Below are 22,949 nucleotides of genomic sequence, written 5' to 3'. Positions count from 1 at the left end.
ACCAGTAACCTTAGTGTTATGGCAGAGAGACAAGGAGAAAAAATTGGATTTTTATTAACCAGTAGCCAAATACTAGATGAAAATCCTATCATTATGTAGACGTCTGCTTCAAAATGATGAAAAAATTGACAAAAAGTCATCCCATATGCGATCTACAACTCTGATACCATAAAAAAGTTAAGAAGAGAGAGAATGAGAGGGAGAGAAAGTGGAGAAGAGAAGGAGAAACTGATATGCGTTGCCCTCAACCCCTATTTGTAATAAGAGTTTGGGTACAATTTCAAAAATGCCCTTACTTAAGTGTAAACCCTAATCTTTCTATATCTCCTATTCTACGTGTTCTCTTTACATGAAACTTAGTCCATAAAAATAGTTGGACAAATAGAACAAGATTACATCAAGAAATATAAATAAAGATAAGGTAAAATAACCAAAATGCCCCTATACTTGTTTTTCAACAATATCTTTAAATTCAAATTTATTTAAAGAGCACAACGCAATAAAGATGATGGAAATACTACAGTCAGAAAGTCACATAGGACACCATCAAATTCAGAGTCTGCTGTGTGGTAAAAAATAGGAGAACAATCAGAAGAAAAAGGAGAATAAGAAAATAGTACCTTGCATTGTTTCATGTCCTCCGTAGAATGTCAATACTTGTTCTTCTAGACCAAAAGTCTTCATTAAGCTCGTTCCCTCTTCTTACTTACCAGTTAAAATGAAATATTAAGCTTCATAATACTACTTTGTAAAACTGTGGACTTCAACAACCTAGCAAGTTCACCTCATAAATCTGCCGTGTTCGAGTAAAATCATCAGTGCCTAGTACATTTCCAGTCATAAAAAAAATTGAAAAGGGTTTCCTTTGATACCAGTTGACTCATCACGTCACCAACCAACTCAGCAAGTCAGTCAACAACTTTCCGACAATGATTGAAAGGGCCTCCAGAACAGATCAAATTATAAATAAAGCTTGGGTAAAACATGAGGATGGTCAATTGATTTTTTTTGTTTCATTGTATAATTTCCCTATCATTTGTACAATGCATTCAGGTCGCTATATAAGAACAAATAATGAATACAAATTACCAATTGGCAAAAAAAAATTGCAAACGAATTGTGGAGTTTCCCTGTAACGAGTAAGAAACACATCAAAGATACCTAAGTTGCAGCCTTTAACCTGATAAATCCTCATGGTAAGTTAGATGAGGCAAGTCCCATGGATGCCGCAACTTCTTTGGCAGCAAAACTGTCTGCTTGCTCCTGAAAAGCACAAATAAATAGGCACTTTTGTTTCAAGTCATTCATTTGTAATCAAGCACAAGATCCACACCAAGAAAAAATAGACCCATGCATACCTGAAGGCGATGCAGCAGAAACATCAAAAAAAGATGGACGAATACCTGAAGACAAGTACATGAAAATAGCAAACATTTATAGTTTTCCAGGTGCTTGAAGTTGAACATCAAAAAACAGCTGGGAACTATCTGTTATTTTTCCTTTTATCATTCCTATAATTGAAGTCAAAGAAAAGGGGAACTTAGAAGCCTGTTCTCACCAGGTAGAAGAGTAAGAGGACTCGAGCAATTGGATACCGCCAAAGAAATCTAGTAGCACTGGCAGCACCAGAATCTATAAGCTTCACTGCTTTTTGGATCTGAAAATAACAATATGCACCAGAAAATTCTCAGTAAAAAAAAGGTTTTATATGCATACAATATATACATATACATATTTATATACGTAGATAGAGAGAGAGACCTGTATGCTTGCCCCAACCATGTGACGATGGTGTAAGGGTAGAGGCCTGCAATTATTATCATTATAATTAACTAGTGCTTAACTGTCATAAATACCAGAAGGAACACAGAAAAGAAATTCAAAACAGTTTGTCAAAAGATATAGCATGCTAGGTTTCATGACATCACGAATCCCTTCTCAATTTCCAATGAAGAGTAAGACCCTACAACTCACATGACAAATGACAATTTACATATGAGAGTTTTTTTTTCTCTTTGAATGCTTGAAAAAATCATTAAAAAGTCGAAGAGAAGAAGACTATCCACAGGTAAAAGACTAGGTTCCATCACAAATATTCCCAGAAGTCAAAAATCTGTTGTAAAAAATATGAATTACCTCTGCCTAAAGCACAAAATCGAATTATCATGATAGCTCTTAGATCTAGAGGAAACAATGACAGTGTCGATGAACAGGTAAAACACATAACCAATCTTATAAGAGAAGTTTTCATACTCAAGTGCTTTAAAATCAGCATCATCTTCCCAGGATGATGATGCTCGACGTGACACTCTACTTCTTTCTGCTTCTACCTGTCAATAGAAGTAAAATCACTCATGACAAGACAAAATGAAGTTTATTTTTGCCGAATAATAAAAACAGTTTTAATTGAAAAGAGAGTAAGGCACTTGCTCAGTGAAAAAGGGACAAATCCAACAGCTACAAAGGTGCAAAGTTCCCATGACAAGACATTGAGAAGCTCCTTACCAGCAACTGAAAAAGATTCCACCAACCTGTGCTTCTTGAAGACGTTTGGCTTCTTTCTCCAGTTGGAACTCTGCTGTTGCTTTTTCACTTGCCATAGCTTCAAGTTGTGTTTGTTTGTAGTACTGAATCAGCACCATGGCTCATCAGTTCACAAATAAATAAAGCACATGAATAATTGGCAGAATGCAAAGCAACTTAAACTCTACATACCAACAAATCAGTCAATTCACGGTATCTCTTCTCTAGTTCCATATGTTCCTGAATTTTGTAATCACAGACAACAACTTAAAGATGTGAAATAGAAAACCAACACTACCAGCAAGCAATGTATCAAATGAAAGGGTCGAAGAGATTAAAGAACAAAACTGCTAGGAGAAGTGAATTCTGTGACTTTGTCACACATTCACAAAATGAATGAAAGCAAATAATATTTTCAGACATGCCCGAACACAGATCGAGGACATCCCAATTTTGTTGAACAGGCATCCTTCACATGAATCCAAAAACCATTTTCGAATTGAATTTTGAGTTTACAAATGGAATTTCAGAGAGAGGATACTCCTGTTTGGATGAAAAGGAAGAGAAGTGGAAAAGTAAGCCATCACATGTAAATCTAATGGTTAAATTCGAATAGGGTTGCTCATAACTTACAAGGAACTGGTCCTTTCTACATCCAGATTCCTTGTTTCTTACATTTAAGGTTTATCTACAAAAGGAGGATTTATAAAGTTGGCTACAAAAAGTTACAAGGATAGATCAAGAAACACCTCTATTCTGATTCCTCTCAAGACTCTAAATTTTTCCTCTTATGTCCAGGATCTTCAAGGTTATCTCTCTTTAAATTCTTTTTCTAGATCATCCTAAAATGAATAACTACATGTAAAGTACCTCAGCAGCTTCTTGGGTCTCCTAAACCTGAAATGAGAAAAAAAAAACAAAGAAAAAGAGACAAAAACTTTTCTGATTTCTCACTGTTAATAAGGAGGATGTAATCTAGACAGTGTTCGGACTTAACACTGTGAATTTGGATCTGACAAGTGACATGTGTTAGAAAATATGGAACAGGGGTATGTTGGTAATTTTACCTAGGTAATACTGTCTCTTAGTGACCCGGTATCTTGTTAGGAGCTAGGCTATAAGAGTATCTTAATATCTGGTCTTTTTCTTATGTTTTTCCTAATTGGTTTTAAGTGTATTACGTAAGGGTGTAGAAGAGGGGCATTTCTGTCTTTTTTTAGTCCCTCTCTCATTCAAGTTAATAAAAGAGATTAGGGGTGGATTTCTTCACTAATTGTACAGCAGCCTTCACGCTGCTTTCACCTTCCCCTTCTTCTTCTATCAATTTTCCTCTGATTTTACAATATGCTACCCCTTAATCTAGTTGACTTTACTATTTTAGAGGTAAGTACTATAATGTCTATGTTTTGCCAATTCAAAGAACCAATGCTGGAAATTTTCTGTATGTAGTGATTTTCAAAAGTTCAAATTGCCTCATTAAATTGGAAATCAAGTCAAGAGGTTCAACTAATAAACAATGAAGTTATAATTATCTAAGTGAATACTATTAATTGCCTGATGGACAAGATTTCTTACTATTAGTGGAAATAGTCCAATTCCTATGGTTATTAGTTGGGAAACAACTTCCTAATTTTTGCTAATCATTTTGGGATAGACATAGACCCAACTTTAACATTGTATTAGAATAAAGCATCAGTTCTGTTGAGCATAATTAGTGTCTTGTTTGGTTTGTACCCTAATTGTATTGTCTGCATCTCTTGCCCACCCATTTTGAACCAAAAGGCACAAAGGGGGAAAGATTTTTTTTTCGAAAATTATTTTTTTGCACTTGTGAATAACGCACATGCGTTAACTAAGAGGTGTAGCGTCGTCAAGGGTCGATGGTTCCAAAGGGTGTAGAAGCTCCGGTGGTGGTTGGGTGGTGGGGTGGCAGGGATGCATCAGAACATGTGGCTGATGATCGACGGGAAAGGTGGATTTTGGCAGTGACATGGTGTATGCAATAGAACGGGTTCGGTCGCAGAAGTCATCGGGGCTAGGGAAGGAGGCCAGATGGTCGGATGCAGTGAGAGGCGGCGACAGAGAGGCTGACGAATGGCGAGCTCATGCTCCTTTCTTTCTCTCTCATTCTGCTTTGCTAAAGGTGGTGACGGATTGACAATGTCAGTCGGTGGGTGGGAAAGGCTGGTTGGCGATGGAAATCGCTCGGATTTGTCAATTGGTGACGGCTGGCGTGTTCTGCGGTAGGAGGAGACTTCGATTTTGGTTGAGCGAGGATCTATGACACGGGGAGGGAAAATGGGATGGTGTCAATCGTGACGGGCTGAAATTACTGTCACTGCAAGCGTGTATGGTCACTGCACATACGGCTGAAAGAGGGAAGTAGCATCAACTAGGGAACAATTTAGCTGCTGGGAGAGGGAAGTAGCATCGACCAGGGGACAATTTAGCTGCCGAAATAGAGAATAAAGGAAAAGACAGAGAGGAGAAGAAACAAGATTTTTGCTCTGATACCAAACTAATGAGGGATGAACACGTGACGGAGTGAATATAATTGTCGTATGTGAAATGATAAATAGGAGAATAGAGACGAATAATTTAGAAAAAGGAGGATAGAGAAAAAATAAGAAGGGGAAGAACAAGTAGAAAGGGGAGACCCGAAACAAGGAGATTTCAAAAATATATTATCAAAGATGCATTACACATACTGTTACAGCCTATAAATAACTTATAATTAAAATTTAAGATTAAAATATATAAGAGCACTATTTGATCAAATCCATTAAAATCAGAAAGATAAACTAAAATTCGAATTGAAATTTAAATTTCAAAATAGATAAGATCACTATTTGATCAAATCCAGTAAAATTAGGAAAAATAAAATAAAAATAATTTGAACCATAATTGATGGGTCCACTGGGAACCAATGGGCATACTGGTGTCCCCACCACTTTTACACTTGCATTACGATTTCAAAGGGGGATTCTATTTTCAAAACTTTTGAAAAACTTAATAGAAAATTTTGGGGTGCACCAAAATTTTTGTTGAAACTTTCTTGAGATGTTACATAGGACCATGCGTAGAAAATTTTAGGAATATATCTAGAAGGCTTCTTCAACTAGAAAAATGTGTAAAAGTAAAAAAAAATAAATAAATTAGAGGTTGACTTATAAGTCTTTATAAATGGAGTGAGAGAGTGAATGCATGGAGCGAGTAAGATTGAGCCGAATGCTGATGGAACCACCATGATCTCATTGACGAAGAGAATGAAGATGATTGAGAAGTGGATCACTATCGAGAGAAGAAAAGAAAAACAAAAGGAAACACTCAAGATCGATGAAATAAGGCGAAAGGGATGTCCAAGGATGAGTGTTCAAACCTAGATGGTTGAACAATGTCGACACTCCCTTTGATATGGATTGATCAAAATCTTCTTGGAATCAACTTCTTACAACCGGACATGAGCAGTTATGATCATGAGGTAGTACAAGGCTCACTTGTGGAAGAAGAAAGTCATATAAGAAAAGGAAAGAAGAAAATTGAACTACAATCATTTCTATATTTGAAAGCTATTTTTTTAGGAAACTAATCTATTAGGGAGAGTGCCCTTTAGGAAAAGTGTTTCTTTAGTAAGTTTCCTTTATTATTAATCAATTTAAAAAGTCATAATGTTAACAAGTCCATTGTTGGTAGTTTCCATCTGAGTTAGTTGCTGGGATTCTTCTCTAGCAAGTGGTTTTCTAATTTAGTTAGTCAGAATTCAATTTTAATTGGTGATGTAAGTTTTTATGTTTTCCAAAGAGCTCCTAAGTAATCATTTCAAAAAAAAAAAAAGAGCTCCTAAGTAGTAGTTATTATATTTTTACTATTTTCATTTGTTTCCTTTTCTGTATGACTGTTGTAATGCATCTATTCACTATATATATATATATATTGTAATTTATATATAATATATTATATTATATATATTAATCCAGTTTCTCCCTCCTTTCTATTTCTATCAAAGAAGCTTATTATGGGTTAAAAACGTCATGGAAAAACATTGTAGTTCCAAAGAGGATGTGTTAACCTGTCGCGAGTAATGCTCAGCATCTCTTTTCATGCCTGCCATTTCAACTCTCATCTTTTGCAACTCAGCCTGCCAACAATAAAATTAGATTCTAATGCAACATCCCTAGATGTCAAAAGATCATGATAGAATTACAGCCCATAAACATTGTTTTGGAAGGGAAACACTTGAATGAAACAGGTCTTTAACGTTGCAGAAATGACCACAGACAACTAAGACTCTAGGAAACCTCAAAATCTTGACATAGATCACCTACTAGCGTAAGTTTTTGTTTAAATTCCTCTGTTATTTGATTATTTCCAAAGATCCGTGCTTCTTATCTGTTGGGTATTTCATTCTGGGATTTATAATTGATGCTTCAGCTTTCAAAAAAAATCATATAATAGTTGTTGGAAGAGAATTAACTTGAACATACCTCCATAGAAGCAAGCTTGCTTTCTGCATCTCTTTGACCTTGGTGTGCTCGCTCCACTTCTTTTTGCCATGCCTGCATCTTGAAATATGAAAGAAACAACATAAAATTTCCTAAGAGATTGCTGGAAACAGCTTCTGAGTGCATTTGCATGAAAATTCCAAATTATCATCCGTTATTTACAATTTAACATACATATATATGTGTGTGTGTGTGTTAAAATTGGGTCCAAGCCCATCCCAAAATAACTAGCTAAGTTAGGAGGTCATTTCTCACTAATGATCCCCCCACATCCAAGCTTGGACAAATGTACAACAGGCCTGAGAAATGTATAACACAAATGGGATACAAATTAAATAGGCCACAAGATGGGCAAAAGAAGGCAAACTTTCTAAATTGATACCTTGAAAAGTTGGATCCATGGCCATCCCAAAATGACTAGAAATGTTAGGAGTCCATTTCTCAATTAATAACTATAGTTTTTTGTTTTTTTTTTTGAGAAAGTGAGATTTTATTAAACTAAAAAAAAGAAACAACAACAAGCAAGGTAGGGGAGTATAGCTTTTAAAACAAGGTATTGGAGGGAGACTCCTTGCTTAGCAAGCAAATCAGCAACAAAATTAGCAGACCAAGGAATTTGGGACCAGATACAGGTAATGTGGGGAACTAAATCCATAATTTCATTAAATATATCCCAATATCGCCAAGGTGGGGGTGGAGGAGAAGGAGCACCAACTGATCACCACCTTGGAATTACCCTCGATATGAAGTGGGCCACAAATATCCTCGCGGAAGACAATGAGACCATGGAGGAGAACTTGAAGCTTAGTTGAAGCGGAGTCTGAGATGCCCAGAGGACCGGAGTATGTGATGAGCTGGGTACCTGCAGAATCACGAAAAAATGCCACCATAGCCAGTCTTGTCCCTCCTGAATAGTGGAGGGTCTGGATGGGGAGCTCCTCTGGGCTAGAGCGCAACAATTGTCCATGAGAGAGAAACCCAGCAGGGAGGTGAATTCTTTTCTAGTATGTAGCCAAGAGGAGATCAAGCCAATGATGGTGTCCAAGTGACCCTCTCAAGAGAGTCGGCCTTTCCATTGAACCTTTTATTATTTCTTTCCTTCCAAATACCCTAGGGGGTGAAAGCAATGCATATAGAAATAAGCAATTTGCCCATCTTGGGAAAAGAGATCCCAAGGAGCATCCAACTGGCTAAGATGAAGTCCCCAGGCAAACAAAGTTGAAGACCAACACGTCTGAGGATGGCTATCCACACCATCCAAGAGAAGGGGTAGGAAAGGAGGAGGTGGCTGGCAATTTCTTCCTCGGAACTGCAAAGAGGGCAAAAATTCCTTGCATTATGGTTATCCCTGCATCTAAGATTGTCAGCCGTGAGGATCTTGTTAAGGCTAGAACTCTAAAGGAAAAAACTTGACTTTATGAGGGGCACTGAGGCGCCAACAATGGCCGCATTGTGTTCAGTGTAGCTAGAGCTCCATCCCTTAATGAAGGTATAAGCAAAAGAGACTGTGAAAGTACCACTCTTATTCAGCCACCAAATCATTTTATCAATCAAATTGTCCCTAAGACTCGAAGACCTAAGTTCCTCCAAAAGGCGAGAGGTATCAAAGGCCTCAGAGTCATCAAGGCCACGCTGCAGGTGTCCCAAGAGCCGTTTCCCCAAGTATTGCCAACTCAAAGGTTCTGCTAGCTGAAGATTTGCCATATATTGTTGAAAGTGTCCCAAAGAGAGCCGCAACCAACCTAAAAAGGATTTTTGTCTGGCAACTAGATTAAGTAAAGTCAGCTAGTTCTAGTATGGTTTCAAACCCATCCAATGCAGCAATTAGTTGACTTCTATCTAAACCCCATCGTTCAGAAACTAACTATAGGATTTTTCTTAACACATTTATGTTGGACTATTCTTACTAACATACAAAATTTTCAAAAAGAAAAAAGAAAAAAGGTTTGCACCTTATATGTTAAGCATTCTATATTTTCCCTAAAACACATGTAAAAAAAATTCAAGAGAATCTTTTAACACTTCACTTAGATACATTAGTAGCGCCAAAAAGTTATGCAGACTTGAATAATCTGTGGGGTTCCAGACCTGTGCTTTGAGCAGAACAATGAGTGTACGAGTGTGCACAAGTGCATATGTGTTACGAAAAGAACATATCATTCTTATGACATGACAAGGTTGATAAATAATTTTTATGCTAGGAATAAAAAGGAAACCTTTACTGATGGACATCTATATGTTTTGTTTGCCACAAAAATTTTAAAACAGACATTATGAACTTATCTGAAAAAATGGTCCGAAACAAGGTGTCTCATTTGCCTTCATTTCAAAGACAGTGGTAAGAATATTGGATCACTTTGAAAAGGCAAGTTTCTTACGGCATGTAAACCATAGATATTGTGTACTGTATTAGCTAGGGTATATCAAGAAAAGTGAATTTCTAATGTCTACCCAAAATTAGGGATCGGCAGAGGTCGGGTTGAGCTTTTGAAAACCTGAACCCAACTCCAAAAAAAACACAAAAATAAAAGTCCTCGCAACTTTGACCCCTACCCGATCCCCGTCCCTGCAACCCTGTCCCCACCCCAGTATCCCTACCCCGTCCCCAAATCGCTGCCCCATCGTGTCCCTACCCAGTTTTTATATCCTCGCCCCATCCCCATGGGTTTGGTTTAGAGATATCCATCCTCAACCCAAAACCCGACAGGTTTTTTTCCTGCCCCGTCTCCAATCTGCGGGATGAAATCCAAACCCCGTCCCCGGGTTTTGGGATCAGGTTCGGTTGGTTTTCCCGCGAAACCTGAGGTGATGCTCACCTCTACCCAAAATTTACCATTGCCAATCAATAAACTCAGCAAAGATCCAAATGTATGGGGATTTTTGGCACAACAAGTTGGAGGTCAAGCAACAATATTTGCAGAAGATGACTGAAAAATAAACGGAATCTTAAAATGGATGGGCAAAAATAGGAAAGGTAAATTGCAGAAAGGGAATGCATCAACATTCAAGAGGCATAGTGGAAGGTACTCCCAGACTCCCAAGTAGTAACACATGGCACTTACCTTAAGTGCTTGATTTGCTTCTTCAAGAGACCTCTTTTCACCACGACGGCTACAGGCCTCCATGTCTTGTAGTTCTTGATTCAAAGATGCACATTCCAACTGATAAGACATCATTTAATTTAGATTAATTAGCAGGATTTTAATGTCTTATCCCTGCATTCTGGGAACAGAAGAAAAGAGTAATATACCTCAAGCAAAGCCAACTTTTGCTCCAATTCAGAAGCTCGAGATGTTCTCTCATCAACCATTCTCTGAAGCATGCAAATGAAATAAAAGACAGTTAACATCAGTGAATATATACCATATAAAAGAAGAACTACTGCAAATATAATTTATCCCAGAATGTAGAAACATTTTCCAAAAAATGAAGTTATTAAGATAACTCTTGTTTAGCAAGTATATGAATTGAGATGGTAAATGAAATGTTTTCATTGTTCTACATGTGTAATAAACAGAAGGTAAAAATAAACACACAACTGCAAGTGAACAGAAGTTCTTAAAGAATGGAAACTGCAACAAATACACCTCTATAAATATAATACTTGACTATCGTTATACCACAATCTAGAAATGCATATCAAGAATACAAAAGTCTGTTAAGAAAATTAACAATGTTCATTAACTATATGAATAGAAATGGTAAATGAAACATTTTCATGACTTAAATGGCCAGCAGTTTGATCAGTTGTATGTAAATTGAGGCCTAATCAATTAAATGGCCGCACTGGAAACTGGTTCAGGGCAACAATAATATATTCTTCCACTCTCAAAGTGTTCATGTAGAATAAAGAATCTCCAGTTCGTAACTCAGTTAACTGTATAATTCCTAATGTACTAATCTACCTGGATCCTAGCAAGAGCCGAAGATGCCTCAACAACCCGATGCTCCAGCTCCACTTCCCTTTCCATGGCAGCCTGTTTGTACCACAAATAAACCCAAGCTTGCAAAAGCACTTACAAAATATAGAAGAAAAAATTAAAAAGTTTTAGAAAAAAGTAAACCATTTTTGTAGCATTATGTGCTGTATGCTCTTCTTCTGATCTGAGCTCTGCTGCAGCAAGCTCTTCAAGTAGAGCCTGCTCAATAAAGAATGTATACGTCTCTTTTAAATTTGTTGTGAAATCACATTAAGCTATGATCTGACGGATCTTTAAAGTGAGCATGTAAGTCACTCGACAGCTCTCATTAGCTTACTTGCATCATTTGTGTCTCTGTCAGTTCTCTACTTCTCATGATGGTTTCCATATTGGCCTGTTTTATGGAAAATCATAACTAACATCACTGAAGTCACTTGGTCCAAAAAAAAAAGTGCCCGATACTGTGAACACAGCAAAATGAATAACCAGGTACTGGAAGAGATACATCGTGACAAAACCTAAATGAAGAGATCAAATTTAGTAGATCTTGCTTAAAATTTTAAAAAAAAATTATCAAGTTGTGACCACAGGTAGGAAACCTTTCCACGAGACCAATTTTCAGTAAGTTGTAATAAGCTGTAACTGGAATCAGCCACAAAAAAATGCTTAATGATAAAGTCAGGAAAAGCATGAAGGATAGTATCCCAATAGAATGTTAGAGACAAATCAAACAAAGGAAATCGGGAACAGAGATCCTCCATAAATAACCATAAAACAATCTTCAAAGGAAATGTCTGAGACAGCTGAATACGCAAAAGCTATAAGTCAGATTCAGCGAGAGTGTAGCCAATATTGAGCCAATTGAATCTGTCTGCATTCATACAGTGATGCTGACACACCCATAGAAGGGTAAACTCTATGGCAGGCAACCTTGCTTATGGAAGCGGTGTCTACACAGCCTTTGACAGCAGTAATGTCCCCCGGTTGTTTCTTCCACTTTCTCATTATTTTTCCCTCGTGTTTCTAAACTGCTATTTGTATAAACTTTCTTTACTTGTTTGCCTCATTCTTCATAGATTTTAATGCATTTTCTTAAGAACAAGTCATCAGGCATAAATAGTACGTATCAGTCTTTCTTTTGGCAGCATTTTCGCTGCTCAGAATTCCTATATCATACGACTAGAGTGAAAATAGAACAGATTTTGATTGGTTGTAAATGGGAGGAAAAGAGGGAAACTGAAATGTGCCTCAGTAACCCGCTGCCAGGGAAATCAAATATCAAATCAAGCTTTAACAGGTCAATGGAAGTGATAACCTGCAATGACGCAAGCTGTCCTTCAGAAACTGCAGTTTTTTTCTTCATTGCATCCATTGAAGCCACAAGGGCCTTGATTTCTGAATTTTTTGCAGCCAGTGCATCAGACATGTTAGATTCGACCTTGTTCAATGCACTCTTAGATACAGATAACTCCTGCTGCAGCTGCTTTATATGACCCTCATATGAACTACTCCTCTCCCTCTGTTACAATAGTATAGTCACACCATAACATGATCATCCAAAATGAAGCAAAATCAAGTCAAACAATTGGAAGAAGTGGCCACAGAAGCCCTTGGATATGGCCCAATTGCTTCTCACCTCTGCAATGAGAAGTTCCTCCAGCTGTGCATTCTCATATTTGTATTCTTGAAGACGAGATGATAGCCCAGCACAAACCTATTCATGAATAGAAAAGAATTGGAATGTGGAAACAATATCACTAAAAGAACCTATAGAAAGTCAAAGAAGTATCTATATATTTCCATGAGTATTCCATGATAATCTGCATGACCAACAAAATTTGGGATTTAAATTGATTCTGCTGCAGAGGGTATGGACAAATGCTAAATAGTCAGACATGCAATGCCTCCATGAAGCAGCGGCCGATTGTCTATTATTCTCAACTTCAAAGACAAATTGCAATTGGTTTGAGTTTGAGATTATACAAAGAGATAGTTAATGAGACTTTAAAGAGTGCAACTGTAAAGATAGTAAACTTACCCGAGCTAACCTAGCCTCCTTGGACTGACCAGTGGTAACTGTACTTTTAAGAAGTCCTTGAGCCTGCCAGCAACTAAATGGCTTATCAAAGATACTGCTTAATGTGAAAAAAACAAAAACCCAAATATAAGATCTAGTTCTACAATTCATTTAGGTGGAATTTGGTTCTCTCAGGGTATGAAATTTTTAAGCATTTTTTAAGCTCGTCTTCTTTAAGCAAAGTTGCAAACATTTCGACAGAAAGTCATTTTACTTTGCTTTTTTATGCATAAAGTTTTCAGAAAGCAGATAAAATACACTATCAGTTTATCTAAAAAAATAGAAGCATTTTCACTTGCAGCCTATTTCAGAAACGTTTGAAGAGGATTCCAGTAAGGCTGTTTTTAGCTCTTTCTTTTTCTTTAAATTTTTTAGGGTAATTTCCAAATATGACCCTCTTAGATGCCATATTTCTGGATATGGGCTAATCAAATGCCACTAGTGGAATCCTAAAAGAAGCTTATTTTTAGGGTCATAATTATCTTTCTTTCATTAATTTATTGTAGAAAAATTATTTTCACAAAAGGAAAACAGGGCCTGCCTTTCCCCTTGTTCTCGAACATTGGAAGAAGAAAGTGGCAACTCTGCTACTTCCCCTGCAACCAAAATTCCTCTTCTTTCTTTCAGAGGAGGTTGGGCAGGCAAAGGGGGAGGAAGAGCCCCATCTTGATTCATGTGCAGGAATTGCATGGAAATGAAGGATCTGTCAGAAGGCCCTTCCTCCCCCTCCTTTCCTCATTCCTCTTCGTGTAGGAATGAGAAAAAAATCAAAGATGGGGGAGATTGCACCCCTTTCCTCTTCCCTGTGGAAATGAGAACAAGGGGAAGGAGAGACAATTATGCTCTCTGGAGCCTGGTTCCCCACCCGCCACAGTCAAACTTTCTTTTGTCACAGTATAATGATAGTGAGGCTGCAGTTATACTAAATTTTGATATGTGACCATATTTTATAATATGCTTACTAAATGATCAGATTTGGAATTTACCTTTTCCAAGGGGAAGGAAAGAAAAGTAAATAATGAATAAGATATAAAAAGAAAGCAACATGTTAATATTTATTTTTCTAATTTTAAGACTTAAATTTCTGAATATAGATCATATACAGTGATTGGGCATTGCGCTCAATGGGCACGGAAGGGTATAAATTTTTTTTATTTATTTTTTTGAGAAAATGAAATTTTATTTCAAGCCCAAAGGCAGAGGAAACAAAATGGAGGGGTATAATATCGTAGATGGAAGAGATCCAAAAAGACATATGCTACAATACATATCCTGAATTTTAACTACTTAGTTTATTTTTTTTTCAAAACATTCAAAGATCAAACTGTGAACTGAATGATCAAGTCATAAATTTCAGAGAAGAAAATCAACAGTCATGAGAGAAATATTTAGTCACACCAGAAGAAAAATAAAAATAAAAAACTTTTAGCCAACTGAAGATAAAAAAAGAGAAAATGTAGAAGATCTCAAATTGGAACTGCTTGTTTAGCAGACAGGGGGTTTTTCAAAACCCAGAGCTTTAAGCTCAGGACTGGATTGAGTCCATTTTGCAAAACGAACCTTAACCACAAATCTTTAACTGTTAGATAAGATTTTTCTATTACAAATGAGAGATGACCGGGATGGATTATTGGAAGAAAGATAATAACGAAGGTCTACAACAGCATGATCTAAAAGAGGGTTTTTATAGACAAAAAAAAATTTGTTTTCTTAATGATAATAGCTAGAAGAGGAAATTAGGCAAAGCATGAAAAATTGGCCATCTAAGGGTGGCCATTAGACATAATGAATTGAAAATAATAAGAACAGACAAAACAAAAGTGTAGGCAAAAGTCCATATTTCATCATTACAACAGAAATGAGCTAAAATAGTCCACAATGAATGCTATGATTACTTCAATGAGTCAAACCGTTTCCATAATAGGGAGCAACTTTCAGCTTTCTTGTCTTGATGAAACAAGACTTACAGCTAGAGATAGTATATTCATGTAAGAACAGCCACAACACATCCTTTACCTCATCGAGCTGGTCTTGAACTTTACTGATAGAAATATCAACCTTCTGCTCCTGTTGTGTCTTGGCAGCAGAATCACTTTTCTGTTCCTGTTGTGTCTTGGCAGCAGAATCATTTTTCTGTTCCTGTTGTGTCTTGGCAACAGAATCATTGTTTTGTTCCTGTTGTGTCTTGGCAGCAGAATAATTTTTCAGATCCTGTTGTGACTTGGCAGCAGAATCATTTCCCTGATCTTGTTGTGTCTTTGGGACAGGCTCTTGTAAGACCTCCACTTCTATCAGCTGAAGAATCTCACCGTCACATGATTCTGCTATTTCATTTGCAGGCCTCTTTTGATCAATCTTTAAGGAATCTTCATCCATTGCCAGCTCAACTATTGAGCCAGTAGTGGCTCCAGGTGAAAGATGTACATTTACAAACTGAGTTCCAGTTGCCTCTAAAGGTGCAGAGAACAGTCCTTCACGCAACTCTGCTGTGTTTTCGCTGGTAACTTTGCTGTTTAGAGAGAACGGAGAAGTTTCTACTTCATTTTTGTTAGTTGATGGTTCCATGATAAGAGAAGCACTATCGTCAATAAAATCGTTTGAATCTGGCAGTGGTGAGAGAGTAACCAAGATTTCTTCATCTTTACTAACATCAGATGGAGCATCGGTATTTCTACTCTGCATAATGCCCTGACTTTCAGATGTCGGTCCATCTTCACTAACAGTTGTATCAATTGCATCATTTGAAGCTGAGACTCGTTTCCCTTGTTTGGTATCACTCTTCTTAGAGGGTTCAGCAATTTGTAGTCTCAAGCTGCTCTGAATAAATAATATAACAAAAGAAGAGGACCAATCTGTGAGGTATAACAGCAAAGACATCTACAACTTACAAGAGTTAGTGGTTTACAATTAACCTTGGATTTTTTTCCCTTCTGAGAATCTTCCCCCTTGGACGCTACTGGTTGCCAAAAGAGAAAAAGAAGAACGAATAAAAAATAATGAGATTAAGAAGTGAATAAACTAATAAAAAATAATGAGATTAAGAAGTGAATAAACTAAGGGTCAAGCAGTAGAGAGCTCAAATGAAGAGTTCCCCCAGCAAAAGACAATAATAATCTTGTTGGAGGTCAGGAGGGACTGGAAGAGTGTAGTTCCCAGCATTCTCAGAAAAAGGAAATGCCACATGCTGAAAACAACATTTCTTTCCCCAGATCCAGATTTCCTATTATTTTTTCAGATATAAAAATGGAATTCTTGATCTCTCTGCTTCTGAAGCCTTCACCTGCCAACCTCTCTCGCCCCCTCCCTGGTATCAAGAGGGCATATAACACTAGAATGTATATTCAAATTCCATATACAAATCCCATTATACACACCAATTTTCCAAATGTACCCCTTCTACAATTTCCACCCAAAAAAAAAAAAAAGAGTCTATATTTAAAGCTAGAAGTTGCACTAAAATCTATACCTGATGGATGTGAGTTGGACTGCTCCTCTGACAGCTCACTGACAACTAGCTTTGCCCTTCTGTCTACTACTTCAAATAGATCTGATTCAAGCCGTTACATCACTTAGGGCCTCCGAATAAACATCACATCTTCTTCACTTTGATTAGATTTAAAATATAATAACTAAAAGTAATATATACTACAAGTACAAAAAGGGGGTCCTCAGATGTACCTGATTGTTTTAATATTTGCATTCTCTAAAAAATGAGAAATTTAAAAACATAAAAGAACAAAGTTTGATTACTAAACAGAGTGCATATCACTGTAGCACATACTTGCACAAGATATTGTGGGATAAAGAATTAGATACTTTAAATGAGCATATATACATAAAAGTAGCCACATTTATTTTCTTTTATTTTCCTTTATCAAACTCTTGGCCTCAGACAACATTCTTGTATCAGTGGTATTTGGTGCGGAGAAGTCTGTTCAATTAACCACACTAACTCTTTTAGTTTTGCTCCCTTCTAATTCTGTTCCAATGGACAATGTTAATAGTTTATCAAATTGCATAGTTGCAAACCTAAACGTTCTACATCAAGTCCTCAGGAAATCATATGGCTTATCGAAATCATATATACTTCTGATTTTCCAAATGATCTATTTCTCATGGAAGTTCTTTAACTAGGTGATGTCCATGTAAGAATTAATGAGAGTACCTCAAGCTGAAGCAACACAAATCCACTCAGGCTTGAATCTTATGCATCATGTGAGAGGAAAAATACTTTCCAACAAAGAAAGGTCGAGCAGGATGAAATGCCTGAGAATCACATTCGGCATACCCTCCTATGTGTGACTGAAGGATCCAGCATAAAAGTTCAGGAAATGGTTATATAAGGTTGTCCAAACTATGAGAGTTCGGACCCACTACTCATTGTCATTTCTATAATGAAATTTGATTGGGCATTTTGCAGTAGTTGAATTTGCAAGTTGGATTTGCAGCTAAACTCAAAAGATTTCATGGAGCAACATATTCGGGAAATTGATGTGGCATCCTCGTTTAGATTACATTCCTTGGATGGTTTGGTTAGAGAGAAATAAGACACATATTGAACAGAATTATTCTCAAGTCAGTAAGGTTACGGACAGCTCAGATGGTGCTGACTCTCCTTGGAGGCAGTGACAAGTTTTCCACAAGATCCAAGATTATTCTTAAAACTTTTTAATTGGTTGAAATCATGTAAATCATTCTTCTAATCATGTTTCCGATGCTTTAGCTAAAGAGTAATCCTTTGTTTTCAGGTTCCACACCACCCGCGGTGCCCCCCAGTTTGATTGTATTGCCTTTCACTTTGATAAAACAATCAACATTTAGGTGAAAAAGAACATTTGAATCCCTTTATTTATTTGATGCTTCTACAAACACAACATACATACTTCAAGGATCCAAAATTGTTGGACACAGAACTAAGATGCTGCATAGGAAGGCAACAATCCGGATATCGATTGGAAGATTTAAACAATTTCATTGATCCTTTCGGATCTCAAAAATAAAAACCTAATCTTCATACACAATTCAAGAAAAGAATACAGTAATGCTACCACATTAATGAAGATTAAGTACCACAGCTTATCCACATACTTTAATTAGACTGCTTCATGCCATCTAAGTCAAGTATAATTGTTGGGAGGGATTTATTGTTCCTTCTGTAAGAAATAAAAATAGTTCCACCAGCATGTTCTCCCCCCTAAGCCCAAAACTTTGCAAGGTTGTGTATGGACAGCCACATGATGGAAATGCCTCACCTAGAGACCTCCTCTCCCATTTCAGAGCCTAAACTGGAAATTCTTGTATTTAAACCCTTAATAGGCAATAATTTTTGTAGCTCGTCACATTTCAAAGACAAGCATAGAGAAGGTCGCCATTCATTGAGTTCTCTGCAGTTTATCAATCTTTCTAACAGCTCAGATACAAATACCAAGTGAGCATAGTCTAACAACATTTGGCAGCATAATCCCGAGATCCTACACTACACTATAACGGGAGAGTGTATTGTGCTAAATGATCAGGAGCGAAGATAATAGAGCTCCTGTACCAATCGATATTATGGAACGAGATTTCAAAACAGGGAGCCAGGAAGGACGAACAAAAACATTTGGTTGTCTAATCAAGGAAATGTTACCTTCAGCTACTTTGAGCCAGGAAGCCATGAGAAGACAAATGAATCAAGAGGAACTACGCTCAACGCGATTTAAGAGAGTTGTCAAATTCGTTGGTTGGATATCAACGACCACAATGTGAAATCATGCAGTACTATTGCGGATGAAAGGACATCACCAGAGCTAAAGCGCCGGAACCCAGAAGAACATGACGGTTGATTAATTATATCGAAACTGCAGTCGTCTGAGTGAGAAAGATCTGATAGAAAAGAAGAGAATCCATCTGCTGGTTATAGTGTTCGTCTATTCACGTAAGTTTTATGATGTTTGCTTCTTTTTTCTTTTACAAAACTCAACGGTGCCCGTCTAGCTCAGTTGGTAGAGCGCAAGGCTCTTAACCTTGTGGTCGTGGGTTCGAACCCCACGGTGGGCGGTTAAGCTGTAGTTTTTTTAAAGCTTTGACCACATTGGAGCTTATTCTTTTATTGGAATTCCATTATATAGTATATAAGATTATAGAATAAATATTTTTGTAATATAAAAATCTAAGCATAAATAAATAATTATAGTGCTAATTGTTTTTAACAATATAAATATTAATATTTTTATATAATATATTTACTAGAAGTTGGACCTTGTTTATAATAATAAATAAGTTAGAGAGTTTCCTGTATTAAGAAGTGTCCCTTGTTGAGTAAAACACAAAAACTTAAAAAATAATTTCTCTTCTCTCTTTTATACTTTATCTATAAAAGGCAACCATCGTTCAAATAAAAAACTTGGGGTTAGTTCTCTCACTTCTAATTATCTATTTTTTTTAGTAAGGAAAATGATTTTTTTACGAGAAAAAAAAGGTTATCTCTCTTTAAAACGGAGAACCCAAAGGATTTCTTATTTCCTCTTCATAATTTATTAATGTTATTTAAAAAACAACAAAATTTAAAAAGTGAAATCATAAGATCTAAAAAATTGAGTTCTTTTTTTAAAACAATTGTATAGATGACTAAGATTTCTTTTTAAAAAAAGGTAATGATAAAAATAAGATTATTTCAATTTATGTATAATAGTTATAAACAAAAGTTATAAAAAGGAGCCAAAAAGACCTCCCGCTTTGAATAAAGCACTACACCACTAATAGGGGTGATTTGAACTCGAGTTCGAGCTCGAGCCGAGCATAGCCTCAAGCCTAAAATTGTAATCGAGCTCGAGCTCAATAATTTTAACCGAATTCTAGCTCGAGCTCAAGCTGAGTCCAAGTTCCAACCTACATTTAAAATTTTACATAAAAATAAATTATATATAAAATTATGCATAGATTTTACATAAAATCGGACATAACCTCTACTTAAAATTGGGCATAACCTCTGTATATTAACCCTGCATAAAATTATCTATACATTTTGCATAAAATTATTCATAAAATCTGCATAATTATGCATAAACTGTATTCTATAATCAAACACAAAATGTAAAAAATAATTTCACGACTCAAAACCATTTAGTTTGGAAGAAATTGTGAAAGAGATAAACGAAGGAACTAATCACTTTCAAATATATTTTTTTATTATTATCAGCTATGTCGTTAAGTGGTCATTATCATAGATAAACGCAAGAAGAGCTGAAAACCGTATTAAAATAAAGAGCTTCGAAATGAAGACTCAACGAATACAAAACTCATGAATTCGAAATGCTACTTGAGTGTTGATCTTAATTATTATTTTTAAATATAATTTAAAAATAATTTAAAAACAGAAAAGAGATTTGCTTCAGGTAAAAACTAAAAATTGAAAACTGACCAGCCGTGATGGATCGAGGAAGACGGTGGGGATAAATAAAATTAAAGTCCGCGGTCAAGTTCAACTCCCAAGTCCCAACAGAGATAATTACAAGAAAAAAGGGTCCCTGCAGCATTCATTTATCTCGATTAAGACCTTACTTGGGCCGTCAATGTCACTTGTTATGATCTTTGCGATGTATCATCTCATCATCTTCACCACCATTGTAACGTTGACCTCAACATTCAGACGAGATCCTCCACCAAATCTCTATAAACTCAAATTTCGCTCCCCACACGAAGACCGAGATCTCAAGCAACTTCGGAATCCAAACCCGAACTTGGAAAATTCGACAGGAAAAACTCAATATGCTCCGGCGCCTTCAAGAATCTCAGGCAATAGAATACTCAAAATCCGGTAAACTTCTCAAATATCACTCACTGAAAAAGCCTAATGTCCACTGCTCTTTATTTCGTGTGTCTCTTCTCTTCGTTTCTTCATATCTGAGAGTTGTTCCCGACTTAGGTCTCTCAGTTCTGTTGTTGAAATATTTATATCGGGCTAGTCCTTGTATAAGTTCTGTGCGGTTGCTTTCCCTAAAAGCTCGAGCTTTTAGGTGCCCTAGTTTCAACATGGTATCAGAGCCAAGTCCGGCACGTCTCGCCTTGAAATCCCATGGGGAGTAGTAAAGGGCAGGGTTGGTGTCAGAGGAGGTTCTGGTCCACTTCTCTTGATTAGGTTGGTTTTTTCCACTTAAACGACTAGTCTTTTAGGTTGTATTGGCCAGCTTCTTGACATGGTATTAGAGCCGTTGAGCTCAGGTGGTCAGAGAGGCAGAGCCGAGAAAACAAAACAAAAAAAAAGTTTTTTGATTTCTTGCCTTTCGAAGTTACAAAAGGGTCTTTATACATCAGAGAGAGAAAAAGGAAAAATACATACATTACAGAATAATGAAATAATAAATATTACAAAATAATAAAAATAATAAATATTATTTACATTCTAGTACTCCCCCTCAAGTGGCTTGTAAATGTCCTTGACAGCCATCTTGGACAACAAAGAAAAAAGTTGAGTAGAAAGAAGAAGTAGATAGAAAACAACAACCCTTTTACCAGGACTATTCTTGAGATAACGAAGCAGGTGATACACTGCTTTGAGATGAGGAACGCGGGGTTGAGCCACGGATTGAGTGCGCTTGTGAACTGTAAAAGTAATATTGGGGCAAGATAAAGTGAGATAAAGAAGTTTCCCAACAAGCCGCCTATAGTGTGTTATATCAGGAAGCAGGTCACCTTCAGTGGCATTTAAACGAAGTTTTGGATCCATTGGAACATTGGTTGGTTTACAAGCCAAGTAACCTGTATCTTCAAGTAATTGTAAGGTATAATGGCGTTGAGAAAACATAATAGCTTGTTTGGACTGAGCAATCTCAAGACCAAGGAAGTGCTTGAGACAACCAAGATCTTTTACCTTAAACTGAGTATGCAGAAACTGTTTGAGTTCAGCAATAGCATGAGATGAAGGACCAGTAAAGATGATATCATCCACATAAACCAATAGTGCAACAAAGGAGGATTCACGACCTTTTGTGAAAAGAGAGTAATCAAACTTTGATTGAAGAAAGCCAAGAGTGATCAAAACTTGAGAAAATTTGGAATACCATTGCCACGAAGCTTGTTTGAGACCATAAAATGACTTGTGAAGCTTACAACTAGTTTGTTGTGAGATGAAGATGACTCCCTCTATTGAAGATAGCCAAGAGAGAGATCCATCAGAGCAAGTCGGTCCCGAGTTCGAATCCCGCTCCCCACGTATTTCCACAGGCCCCGAATTCCACGAGTTTCCCCGTGCGGGGGAGTGTTGAGATATTTATATTGGGCCAGTCCTTGTATAAGTTTTGTGCGGTTGCTTTTCCTAAAAATTCGAATTTTTAGGCGCACTAGTTTCAACATATGTCGAGACGCGCGGGGCCGGGGAACTTCTATGTGGCATCGGTCATGGTGGTTAAGCAGAACGGATGACGGCTGACGACGACTGAGAGTGAGAAATTGAAAGACGAAGAATCGATCCCGCCCATTTTCGCCCCCTGATTCCCGAGAAGTTGATAACGAAGAGGCGATCTCGCCACCGTGCTTGTTAGGTTCGCGAGTTTTTGAACCAAACCATGGTTCGATGGAGCTCAATTCATTAAATCGAGTAATCTCGAACTCGGTTCTAGATAAATCCAATTGAATCAAATCTGAATAAAGCCAAATTCGAACCGTTCACCCTAAGGTCCACTCCATTAGTGAGATACACGAAACCAACGGGCCCGGTCAACCAAATAATTATAGGTGGGCCTGAAAGTTGATTTGAATCGTATTGGGGTATATAGACTCTGTTCAAATACTTTTTCTGGAAAAAAGTATGGTGTCGAGATGGACCTCATATGATTCAAATTATAATTACAAAACCCCACCTGTTGAGTAATTAAACCGATTTCAATTGGATTTGGGGCACTGTACAATTTAGTCAAAACATGGTTGACCAATAAATGGACAAAGTCA

The 22,949-nt window shown here is 36.9% G+C and overlaps 1 protein-coding gene and 1 non-coding gene across 2 annotated transcripts; one reads left to right on the top strand and one right to left on the bottom strand.

The window, feature by feature from the left end:
* Positions 1 to 787: 787 nt before the first annotated feature.
* Positions 788 to 18,847, bottom strand: LOC137940748 (golgin candidate 1-like). The gene is made up of 22 exons (XM_068785881.1): positions 18,652 to 18,847; positions 16,489 to 16,569; positions 15,935 to 15,978; positions 14,933 to 15,839; positions 13,564 to 13,687; positions 12,984 to 13,077; positions 12,582 to 12,659; positions 12,261 to 12,464; positions 11,283 to 11,339; positions 11,090 to 11,164; positions 10,931 to 11,002; positions 10,276 to 10,338; positions 10,088 to 10,186; positions 7,008 to 7,085; positions 6,593 to 6,661; positions 2,716 to 2,763; positions 2,532 to 2,627; positions 2,254 to 2,330; positions 1,762 to 1,807; positions 1,559 to 1,657; positions 1,359 to 1,403; positions 788 to 1,263 (listed from the first exon to the last, which is right to left on the bottom strand). Exons 1-22 carry the CDS (start codon positions 18,677 to 18,679, stop codon positions 1,192 to 1,194), a joined length of 2,556 nt encoding a protein of 851 aa, XP_068641982.1. The 5' UTR covers positions 18,680 to 18,847; the 3' UTR covers positions 788 to 1,191.
* Positions 18,848 to 18,988: 141 nt separating this feature from the next.
* Positions 18,989 to 19,061, top strand: TRNAK-CUU (transfer RNA lysine (anticodon CUU)). Its single transcript has one exon. It is a non-coding gene; the product is annotated as a tRNA-Lys (tRNA).
* The last annotated feature ends 3,888 nt before the right edge of the window (positions 19,062 to 22,949 follow it).

Source organism: Aristolochia californica, unplaced genomic scaffold (assembly GCF_029961685.1).
Source record: "Aristolochia californica isolate CCGP_79_NKW_82.1479 unplaced genomic scaffold, dmAriCali1.0.hap1 SCAF_9, whole genome shotgun sequence".
Classification (NCBI taxonomy): Eukaryota; Viridiplantae; Streptophyta; class Magnoliopsida; order Piperales; family Aristolochiaceae; genus Aristolochia; species Aristolochia californica.
Note: the sequence above shows the minus strand (reverse complement) of the source record. Positions and strands in the feature narration are given on the sequence as shown.